This window comes from Nilaparvata lugens, chromosome 9, assembly GCF_014356525.2.
Source record: "Nilaparvata lugens isolate BPH chromosome 9, ASM1435652v1, whole genome shotgun sequence".
In the NCBI taxonomy this organism is placed as follows: Eukaryota; Metazoa; Arthropoda; class Insecta; order Hemiptera; family Delphacidae; genus Nilaparvata; species Nilaparvata lugens.
In genome coordinates this window covers 2,259,596-2,272,033 of record NC_052512.1, presented here as the reverse complement: position 1 = coordinate 2,272,033, position 12,438 = coordinate 2,259,596, and the positions used below count along the sequence as shown (strand labels likewise).

The 12,438-nt window shown below is 37.9% G+C and overlaps 1 protein-coding gene across 1 annotated transcript in view; it reads right to left on the bottom strand.

The window, feature by feature from the left end:
• LOC111059859 (zinc finger RNA-binding protein) overlaps window positions 1-12,438 on the bottom strand; it is a 90,645-nt gene that overhangs the window by 34,872 nt on the left and 43,335 nt on the right. The window contains exons 12-14 of the mRNA XM_039435754.1: window positions 11,507-11,702; window positions 3,001-3,347; window positions 1,927-2,174 (exon numbers count right to left, since the gene is read on the bottom strand). Of these exons, the coding sequence (XP_039291688.1) occupies window positions 1,927-2,174; window positions 3,001-3,347; window positions 11,507-11,702 (791 nt within the window). The remainder of the gene's footprint in view (window positions 1-1,926; window positions 2,175-3,000; window positions 3,348-11,506; window positions 11,703-12,438) is intronic.

The window sequence follows — 12,438 nt, the reverse complement described above, 5'->3', positions numbered from 1 at the left end:
TAATGTAAACCTGAAACACTCTTTAAGCTTAATATTCTCTTCAATAAAGATTTTTTTCAGAAGATTTCAAGTTAAATATCATGAGTCATTACTAACTTTTATTCATTTTTACAATTATTATTCATTCAGTAGTCATCATAAGAACAACAAATATTGTTTGAGAGGGGACTTTTCAGTCAATAACTCACATTTTTGTCTACGAAAAGTTTATTGAACAACATACAAATAATTGAAAAATGTTATTGTCTAGTATGGTACTCTACAAAAATGAAAAAAAAATTATTGTTTACTGTGATAAAAAAATATAGAATAATAAATAAAAAATGGATGAAAAATGTCAAAAATTACTGTTTAGTGTGATATTTTACGAAGCATCCAATACACAACCCAACATCACATTTGATGCACTCTGTACGAGGTACTGATTTGCATTCTTCGAGACCGCACCTTCTTCGCAATCCATTCTTCACATTGGCCACATAATGACGTGTTTCATCATAACGTAGCTCCAATTCAGCTCGTGGACCACTAGTTATTGCCCGTCCTTGTTGAGATGGTATCCCATATCTGCCCAAGTAAACCTGCACCAGGGTTCTTCTGAACTCAATTTGAGTTAGATCTTGTGCAACCGACTTTTTCATCAAAAGCCAAGCATTGTGAGTTGCAACATCAATCAACCAGGTCAGAATGCTCCAATACCACTTTTTCCCTCTTACGTTTATACGACAGTGGGAGACATTTTGATCCATCCTGTCTGCTCCCCCCATATTCTCATTATATTCCTTTATGAGGCAAGGACGGTTTACAGGGATTCTCTTTTTCTCCTGTGTGCAGTACCTCTGGATCTTGTCCAAGGGTGTTATTCCATGGCAAGTTGAGGAAACAGTCACAACAGAGTTGTCTACCCACTTACATACAAGAATATTCAAGTTTGTATCTTTGACAAACTTGTAAGTCCCACGTTTTTCTTTTACCAGTAAGGCTTTTGCTTCCAATGGACAATCTTTTGGGATACGGTTTTCTCGCATTGTGCCAGTAGCACCATAGCCACAAGACTGCAGATGAACCAGTAATGGTATCCCAGTGAAAAGATTGTCAAAATAATTTTATATGGGAGGTTTCTTTTTTCATCTGGGAGCTCATCTAACATACTGACTAGTGGAGAAGCACATTTTCCAAATTTGGCCATGTACTCTTCATTCCCATTGGGACTCTTCCCCTGGTAAATTTCAAAATCGACCAAATACCCACTTGGTGTATTCAGACACCATACTTTATAACCAAAACGAATGGGTTTCCCTCTTATAAACTGTTTACAAGGATGAGGGCCGAAGTATTCAATCATTGCTTCATCATAAGAAAGAGTGGGCTCTGGCCGGAAGGCTTCCTTGAATCTTATTCTGAGCTTTTCAATCAATGGACGAAGCTTGAACATTTTGTCATTGCGATCATAATTTGTGTTATCAGCACAATGCAAATTTCTTGATATTTCCAAAAATCTATTACGGCGCATTGAGTTTGAAACAATAATATTGTGGGTGTCCGACTGGTCTTCCCAGTACATCCTTTTATCACTCACTCTGACGTAGGATGATAATAAGAGAATACCTAAAAAAACTCTCATCTCTTCTCTACTGATTCTGGGATCAGCACGATTACAATGAAGTGCATACTTGTTGGACTCCAATACTAAAAGATCAATAATCTCATCATCTATAAATTTTTCAAAAAAGTGCATGCAATTCTTGTCTCTCAAATCAGTGTAGTCTGGATTTGGAAATATTCCATTGAATGTCATCTCATCTTTTTCTTCCCACATAGATACTGGCTCTATTCTACTCTTTTTGTTTGGCCTAGATTGAGTTTTTCGTTTTTTATTTGTCACTTGTCTTGTATTATCAGATTTACGTTTTTCTTTCGATTTACCTGTTGATGTTGAAGGAATCGGTGGAATTTCTTGAGTAGACTTATCTGGTTGAGAGTTGAAAACAATCTCTGCGTTCGACAAAAGTTGCTTCCCGGAAAGGTTATTGACGTACCCTCCACCGTCTTCTTCTCCAGAGTCAGCATCAGATTGTATGTTGGCATCCGGTGGTTCAATGAAGACTTGTGATGGATCGCCGTCGATGTCATCCCCTTCAAGTATCTCTAAAGCTTCCCGAAGTGTGACACCTCTGAAAGAAATGAACAATTTCAAGTCCAGAAAATGTCTTAACTCAAGTTTTGAAAATATAATCATGTTAAGGCCCCTGGGATGGAGAACTCGGTTGAAATTCCGTTTATATTCTGACAGCTTATCTAATGAAATAGTTTTCCAATATTCCCTATGACTTTCAGACCGATCACTCAGGCATCAGGATTAAAAATTTCACCCTTATAAACTGTCAGTAGTGCAAAAACTGAGATTTTTATTCACGCCAAATGGTATGTGAATATATTATAGAACAGTGATTTCGACAAACTGAGACCCTTCCACCAGTCTGATTCGTGATCGAGTGAGTGTAATCTGATCTCTATAATGGTTCAAAGAATATTATGCTGTGTTGATAATTTGAAGTTGATTGATATGGGGTGGTCATAAGGGGTGCAGCATTTGATATACACCTGGACAACCTTTTTATTGTCCAAAAAATATTATTAAAACAATGGAAAAAGTCCAAATTTATCTTACAAAGTTAACTTTCATTGGAAGACAATTGATTTACTCAAGCAGCAAATTAATAAATGCAATACCTTTCGACTTAGATGATAAAATATCAAAGAAGAGCATATCGGAGTGGATTAAAGGTGAACCTACTATGAACTGTGATTTGTTTCAGTTTTCAGTTTGGTAGTTCTCTGAATTCTCTGACCTATTATAAATAATCAATATAGGTGTGAATTATTCTACTTTGGACCACATTTTCAAATTATATTATTTTGTGTCTCTACTTTTGTTATAAAGCCTTTTCGTTTCAATTTCTAGTTATTTTAAGGATTGTTTAAGCACCTCTCACCAGCGGGCAAAGAGTTATCTTTTTGCTAGTGATACCTAGAAATATTATAATTAATAAGTTGAGTGAAGTGACTGACATGTTGTCCTTCTTGGCGCGTGCGCCAGGGACGGGGGGCGGAGCACCCTTGGCCGTTGCCGTGGACTTGCCGACATCGGTGAGCTGATCGGAGACCAGTTTGAGCGCCTTCTCCACGTGCGACACAATCTTCTGCACGGCCTGCAGTTCGGCCTCCTTCGGATAGATTTGTGCGTGACGCGCAATCACATGCCGGTCGTCATTGCTCTGCGTCTCCAGGCGGCGAATGTTTCCTACCATTCCCATTCCCATTGGCCCCACTGCTCCAAACAATCCCTGCAAACATCACCAACATCATGCAAACAACGTCAATACTCTTATACAGGGTGCGGCATCAAAGCTTCCTTTTTTTGAAATGCGCACTTCTCAGTTAGTTGATGACATAGCGGAGTGCTATAGTGAGGTCCACGTTATAATGGCAGTGGAGAAAGATAGTAGAAAAACGTTGCCGATCCTCTGTCTTCTTAATGCCTTCTATATACGGTAGCTGATACAGGTTTATTGATGTAAATGGTTCACTTTGGCTTAAAATAATCAATTATATTTTTTAATAGTTTCATAATGACTTAGATGTCATAACTAAGATGAAATATTTTGTTGATTGATTATTAATTCTACATTGTTAAAAGACGATCTGGCAACAGAGAAAATCGAGAAAGAGATAGTGCAATCCGCTTTGTTGAATGACGGACAAGGATAGCAATACGATTGCTAAACAAACACTGCCATTATAACGTGGACCTCTATGCGATGGAAGAGCGAGGGGCGTGCATTGGCCGTTGAGGCCTAGTTTACGAGTGGCTGTTCAGTGGCACGTCAATTTCAAACTCTCTCTTTTTGCAGACGACACTACAGATCTAATCACAAGTAATAACAGTGAATGTTTGATTAGATTAGAGTTCTCTATTTATGTATGTTACAATATTTATTGGCTAATACACTATTTACATTTAATGACGGAATTGCTAATTATTCAAAGAATTTCACAAAGTATGAAAAATTAATCAATGACAATAAAGATTGAATGCAATTATACAGGGTCTGTATAATAAGTAACCGGACTGACCTCAGGAAATTTTTTATGGGCAAAATATGTACAATTTTTTATCAGATATCTTCAAAGTAGTCCCAATTGGAGTCGATAACACGCTGATACCGGATTTTCAAATCCCTGAACGCTCCCTGGAAGTCGGCAACCTCTATTCTGTCTAGAGCCCTCGTCGTAGCACGTTGAACGTTTTCCAGAGTCCCGAACCGCGTCCCGTTAAGTTGTCTCTTGATCTTGGGGAACAAAAAGAAGTCCGGTGGTCCCATATCCGGGCTGTAAAGAGGATGTGGCAACGTTACCCTCGACTGTTTGGCCAACTGCTCGGTGACGAGCAGGCAGGTGTGCGACGGAGCATTGTCGTGATGGAGGATCCACGAATCGGCAATCCCCGGACGGACTTGATGAACCCGGACGGAGCACCTCTCTGTCGTACTGGTCGTTTACAGTTTGGGTGGCACAAACTCTTTGTGAACGGCCAGTACTACAGAGAGGTGCTCCGTCGACTAACCGCCCGGGTTCATCGAGTCCGTCCGAAGATTGCCGATTCGTGGATCCTCCATCACGACAATGCTCCGTAGCACACCTGCCTGCTCGTCACCGAGCAGTTGGCCAAACAGTCGAGGGTAACGTTGCGACATCCTCTTTACAGCCCGGATATGGGACCACCGGACTTCTTTTTGTTCCCCAAGGTAACTTAACGGGACGCGGTTCGGGACTCTGGAAAACGTTCAACATGCTACGACGAGGGCTCTAGACAGCATAGAGGTTGCCGACTTCCAGGGAGCGTTCAGGGATTTGAAAATCCGGTATCAGCGTGTTATCGACTCCAATTGGGACTACTTTGAAGATATCTGATGAAAAATTGTACATATTTTGCCCATAAAAAATTTCCTGAGGTCAGTCCGGTTACTTATTATACAGACCCTGTATATCATACAATATAATATTGTGATGTAACTTCATAAATCGGCGGTGTTTCAACAAATAATTGTCGATTCTCTAAGAATAATATAAAATAATGTCCTCCCATCAACACACGACTGGGATAAGATGTAGAGATGTATCTTGCTGAATTAGGCTAGGCACACACCAGTTAGTCAAGACAAGACAAGACACGTTCAGTCACAATTCTTCACATAGTTGCTTATGACGCAGCTCAGACTGATTAGTCATTGCAATAAGACATGTCTTCATAGGCAACTATGTGAAGTATTGTGACTGAACGTGTCTGATCATGTCTTGCCTTGACTAACAGGTGTGCGCCTAGCCTTAGATTCGTGGTTTATTCGGAGTAATTCCAAGTTTAAACTACAAGAAAACTAAAGCAATTCCTTTCAGAAGAGATTATAAAAGTTTTGGAATAAACTTGAATATTTACAGTATAGTTGAAACTTCTGATTCCACGACATTCTTGGGTCTGATGGTGGAGAGTGATTCGAAAAGGAAGCTACATATTTCTCATGTCACAAGTTGAATAGAGCCTTGTTTGTATTGAGAGTAATGGACAGAGTAGTTGGTGAAAAAACTGTTCTTTTTTTTTGTATATCACGCTTATTTTCTGTCAGTCATAAGATATGGAGTAATTTTTTGGGTAAAAGTATCGAGGCTGACTGTGATGGGCTGGATATTATTATTCTCCGAGAGAATACAATTAAACTTCTAAATGAAAATAATAACCTTCTCCATAGAGAAATAGAAGACTTGAGTAGTGAATTGAGAACGAGCTTTGATAAGATTAACTCACTGTTGCAAGATATTGATCAAATGAAAGAAGAATTGATGAATAAAAATGAAATAATTAGAATAATTCAAACTGAAAACGATAATGTACCTACGAATGAAAGTATTGTCATCGAAAAAGTAGGCTCTCAGTATGATGATTTTATTAAGCCAAGACATTCGATAAAGGCTGGAACCAATCTTAATGAAACAGGAGCTGCTATAATGGTACAAAACAGATTTGATTCGTTCTCTGAGTTTTCGTTATCTGCGACAAAGAATAGGCCTATTTCTCATAAACAACAGGTGAAAGCTAAAGTTCATAGACCTGCTGCAGAAAACAGGGTTCAAAAGACTCATTACTTGAAATATAGTAAGGGTTCAACCTACAATAAAAAGAAAAAGAGGATGACAATATTAGCTGATAGTCAGGGTAAACAATTGAGTAAATACCTAGATCAACTGCATGAGGACTTTGATATTTTCGTTTATACCAAGCCAGGAGCTAAATTAAAACACGTCATTCTGGATGGGCTACAGTTTGTCAAGGATTTCACCAAGGATGATGTCATCGTAATACTGGCAGGAACAAATGATTTTCATAAAGATGAACCCCATCAACTTACAATTTGCCAAGGAATAAGTAGTCTTCTAGATCTTAAGTTGGAGTCCAATATTTTGATTTGCAGCGTCCCTTGCCGCTATGATGACACCAGCCTAAACGAAAACATAATCTACTCAAACTCCTACATATCAAGAGTGGTGCACGGCTATGTTGGTATGCTGCAGCTTTCCTTCCTGAACATCAATGACTTCCTTCAGAGATCCAGCCTCACAAAACACGGTCTTCATCTAAATAGGCACGGTAAACAATTACTCTCAAAACACTTGGAAAGATTCGTAGAGCAGACTGTGATGGGCGGTGCTGATCGAACGGTGACAACTGGAGGTGAGGCTGCTATAAATAAAATAATCAACCGATTGCCTGAATCTCCCGACATACGGTCTCGCCCCATCACAATCAATCCATCCAGTTCTCCGAATCTCTGTTGTCTGACTCCTGTTCCTGCAGAGATGTCTCTTATGGGAGTAGCCTCCCTCTATGAATCCTCTTCTCTTGCACCCTTTTCATCGCAGTCTCCTGTACCTTGTAATACATCTCCCAATAGGACAATGTTTTCAGTTATTCCGATGATGATGAATGATTCAAGCATCGAAGTATCAGATGATTTATCTGTTATTCAAATACATGATAATGGTAAAAATGTGGTATTTGAACATAATGATGCATCATCTTCATGTAGCCCGGATTTAAACGAATAGTTTATGACAAGGCTAATGTGATGGCTACTACTACTTCTTCTTCTTACTCTATCAATCATGTAAATAACATTATAGATAACTGTGAATTCAAGACAAATAGACATAAGCAGGTGGCTAATAATTTTAAAGTAATTCATCAGAACATAGATGGTCTATTTCACAAGATAAATCTGCTGGAGATTTTAATTGAAGATGAAAGGCCTGACGTCTTAATTATTACAGAGCATGGTCTAAAGGAGGACGAAATAAATTGTATAAAATTGAATAATATGTCTCTGTCATGTAGCTATTGTAGGTCCGGTATGAGAAAAGGGGGGGTTGCTATATTTGTCAGTGATGTTTTGTTGGATTTTTTGGGTAGCAGTTTGAGAATTCTGGATAATAGTAACATAAGTTCAATGGGCGACATTGAGATATGCGGTATTAGGTTAGAATTTGGGAAAGATGTAGACTTTGTAATCTGTGGGGTATATCGACCACCTAATGGAGATATTGACTTGTTTTTCGACAGATTCTCATGCTTAATTGAACGGATAACAGAGAGGTTGAAAAATAACATTATTTTAGCTGGCGATTATAATATTGATGTCTTGAAGAATACCCCAGTTTACAGAAATTTGGTTATCGTCTTGAATCAGTTTGGTTTACGTTATACAATATCAGAGCCAACAAGAATTAGACCTGACTCCAGAACAGCGATAGATAATGTAATGACCAACATTTTTGAGGATAATTGTAAGTCAGCGGTTCTGCATACTTTTTTGTCAGATCATTCAGCTCAAGTGTTCTCAACCACTGTTGATCTTGATTCTGGGAGAGCTGATGAGAAGGATGATCAGGATGGTCCAGCATTTCCTTATAATTTCTCCAATTCAAATTTGAACAATTTGAAAGCAGCTCTTAGTAGAGAAACGTGGTCCTCTCTATATGAAAAGTCTGATGTGAACCAACAATTTGATTCCTTTCACAGCTGCCTATTGCATCATATTGGTGTTCAGTGTCCACCAATAAAAAAAAGAGAAAACGCAGTAAGAGAAATGAAAATAGGATGTTTAGGATGAGACTTGAGTCGATAAATCCTGAGATTCAGCAGCTAAGGGCGCTTATAGACTTGTCAAGATTCAGGATCAAGGAGGGGTTGGTTGTAGATGAGGATTTATTGAGGCGTGTTAAGCGGCAATATGTCAATAAGGTCATTGAGGCGAAGAAACAGCACTATGCTAATATTATTTCAAGTTCAAATAATAAGTGTAAAACTAGTTGGAACATAATAAATAAATTTAGAGGAGGAAAAAATACATTGTTGAAGGACATAGTTCTGGAAGTGAATAATAGGAAAGTGTCTGAGCCGAAGGATATTGCAGATGTTCTCAATAGATATTTCATTTCCATTGCTCCCGTTCCAAAGTCTAGAGGTAGGCCTACACAACATAATACACAACCACCAACTGTGAAAAATAGATCAGCAAGCTTCTTTCTAAGTCCAACAAATGTAACAGAAGTTATGCAAGTGATAAAAAGCTTGAAGCAAAAAAATAGTGTTGGGTATGACAGCATTTCTGTTAAAGTCCTTAAGAAATGTTGTGATGTAATCGCTGAGCCTCTCGTTTTCATTGTGAATAGCGCTTTTCAAGCAGGAGTCTTCCCTGATTCTTTGAAAATCGCCAAGGTAATACCTATATTTAAGAAAGGTGATCAAGAAAATATGATTAATTACAGGCCTATATCTGTTTTGCCAGTCTTATCAAAGATTTTTGAAAAGATTATATATAACAGGATCATAAACTATCTGCAGAAATTCAAATTATTGAGTGAATGTCAAAATGGGTTCATAAAAAATAAGTCAACAATCACAGCCGCAGTAACTTTTATTGAAAGAGTTATTCAGGAGGTTGACAAAGGAAATTTCACTATGGGGGTGCTGTTAGACCTTTCTAAAGCTTTTGATAGTGTAGATAAAAAGATTCTCTTGGAAAAACTGCATCTGCTTGGAATCAGAGGTCTCATGGGGAAATTAATTGATTCTTACATGACAAAAAGATTGCAGTATGTGAGTGTTTGCACTGATGGCCGACTTGGGAATTCAAGGAGATTAAACGTGACTAGGGGTGTACCTCAGGGTTCCATTCTGGGTCCTCTTCTCTTCGTTTTATATATTAACGATTTGCAGCTTTCAGTTGCAAAAAATTTTGATATAACATTGTATGCAGACGACACAACCTTGTTATTCTACAACAACAGTATTCAACAGCTGGAGTTAGTTGCTAACATATCCACTAATGAGGTTGTACAGTATTTCAATAACTGCTCACTATCTGTTAATTCTGATAAGAGCCAGGCTATTCAATTCAACTTAAAAAAGAAATATCCTTTTGAACCAGCAATCACAATAAATGATAGCGATAGCATGATTGAGAGCGCAAGTGTGGTCAATTTGCTTGGTTTGACAGTGGATGACAAATTATCTTGGAACGAGCATGTTGATAAGGTGGCTAATAAAATGAGCAAAGGCATTTTTGTATTAAGATATATTGCAAGACTTGTAAACAGTAGTATAGCTAAAAGTGTTTACTTCTCGCTTATTAATACTCATCTGGTGTATTGTGTTGAGCTTTGGGGTGCAACAAGTATAAAAAACATTCAGAGATTATTTGTTCTGCAAAAGCGTGCAGTAAGATTTTTAGCAAATTTAGAAAATAATTATCCATGCAGAAGCACTTTTAGAGATCTTAGGCTGCTCACTCTACCATCCATATATATCTATCGCGTCTTACTTTACACTGCAGATAGAATTGGTACCTTAAGAAAGAATTCAGATGTTCATGAATATTTTACACGTGGTAGTAGAAATCCGTTCATTGAACATCACAGGTTAAAATTTTCTGATAAGAGTCCGATTGTTTATGGCTTGCAACTTTTCAGCAAGTTGCCTAAAAATTTGTCAAAGTCAAGTAGGCCTAATTTTAAGAGAGATTTGTATGCATTTCTGGTTGACAAGGCATATTATAGTGTTGAAGAGTTTTTAAATGATAGGGTGTTATAATTTGTTCAACTGTAAAATTACAGTTATTTTTTGTATGTAAAGTGTAGAAGAATGTTATAATTTATGTGACATGCAATATTTTTGTAAGCTTCTTTTATTCTATTTATTTATTTCATGTATTTTTCAATACCTGTTGACATGGCCAGTTGTAAAATGTTTTGGCTTAATAAAGTTGAATTTGAATTTGAATAATGGAATATTCATAATGCAGACGAAAGCTGTGAGGAATAATTTATAAGATCAATACAAGGTGTTCTTAGAGACCTTATTTTGAAGAAAGGAGATTGCTGACGGCTCCTGCTATTTATATATTCCATTAAGCAATCGTTTCAAAAATAGACGGATATATGAGAACCAGGTGAGTCATCCCCATAATACAATGGATTTAGAGGTTTTCTTTTCCCATCGCATAGACTTAGTCTGCTTGAGAGTGGCCCGTTTTATATGGGAATGATACTATTCAATTCACTTCCATCTCACATAAGAGAAATTGTGGGATTGAAGGAGTTGAAAAAACACTCAGGGAATTCCTTATTGTATTGTTCCCAAACAGATTAGCAGACTTCTATGTTAGTTGATTTTTGCTTAATGTATGTTATGTGAAATCTGTTGTGTTCTCTTGTCTGTTGTGTTGGTAGATGAAGGATATTAGTAATATATTATTTTACACATTGACGTGTCATATACTGCGGGAGCGTTGCTACCTTGATACAGTTTCATATAACGAAGAAGCATGTAAAGTATACTAAAGTAGTTGAAGAACAGCGCGCTTTTCAGAATTGGATTAATTTAGCACCGTTGGCCTATGTTCCAGACCGCAAATCCATTGTTTAGTGGGTTACTACGTTTAGAAAAACAGGTAGTAAAACAAAACGAAGATCTAAATTTCCATGGCCAATTAGATCACGTGAAAACAATGAAACGGTGAGAGCTTCAATTTTGCAATCTCCAAGGCGTTTACCACACAAATATGCGTCTGCGATTTTCGATCGTTCTGTGGGAGGATTCTCCACAAAGACCTCCATTTCAAATATAAAAAATGGATATAATATACAAAAAGTCTGTTTTGAAAGAGCACTTCCCATAATGCCTTATCTTTATTACAGGCAATGACCTCCGATTCTCCTGATTTACGCCTATGCAGTTTTTTCTGTGGGTTTTTTGAAATCCCGTGTCTATGTCAGCCGGATATTTGTTTTAGACATCTCTTAATCTAGTATACCACTTGACATGGTATTTTTTTGTTACACGCTTTGGACTAGCAGAATAGTGAGAAAAATATATGAAAGAATAACATTTTACCTTAGGTCCCTGGGGCGGAACGCCAGGAGGATGTCCATAGGGAGGCGGTGGAGGCGGCATCGGGGGTGGAGGAGGGGGCGGTCCCCTCGGTCCTCCGCCTCCAAGATGGCGGCGGCTGTTGTACCATTCATAGTACTCCATCTCCTCCTCATAGCGTCGTCTCTCTTCCCAGTAAATGCGCTCTTCCTCAATCATTCTATGTCATCAAAAGAATAATGATTTTTTTTCAGTAGAGCTATTATAAGCTTCTCTTAGAAGGAAATATGATGCAGTGGTTACTTTATTATTACCATTAGGATTGTGAAAACTATCAACCCGGCTGACGGCATCGGCTAAGCCTAAATAACGTTTTTTAATTTGTCAAAAGAGAACAGATGTTATTTTGAATTTATATTTTAATTGATGTGTCTTTTATGAAAGAGTTTTCATTTTCTCCTTTCTGTATTATTTGAATTACGAGGGTGAATCAAATGGAAACCTTAAAAGTGCTGTCAAGTTCCGAGAAGTTGTAGGATTGATCCGGCAGTTGGCAGGAATGTTCGTTGAAGCTCACACAATGACTACCAGGTGCATCAGTGACCTTGCTACACACAACTAGTAGTGACTACAGTAACAATATGGCCGCCCCATTATCAATATGCACCGCGTTAGAACAGACATCAGTCATTCGTTTCTTGAACAGTGAAGGTGTCAAACCAATGGAAATTTATTGTAGGATGACAGTACAGTATAGTGATTCATGTTTGTCCAGAAACAAACATTACCATCAACCAGAAACAAAAAGAGCAATTGAGGAATGGCGCCATAGCTCAAAACAATACAACAAAAAAAATCCGAACTCAGCGATCAGCAGGAAAACTCTTGCTGACTCTCTTCTGTGATGTGAACGGAGTAATTTCGGGGCATTACATTGACAAGGGAATGACAGTAAA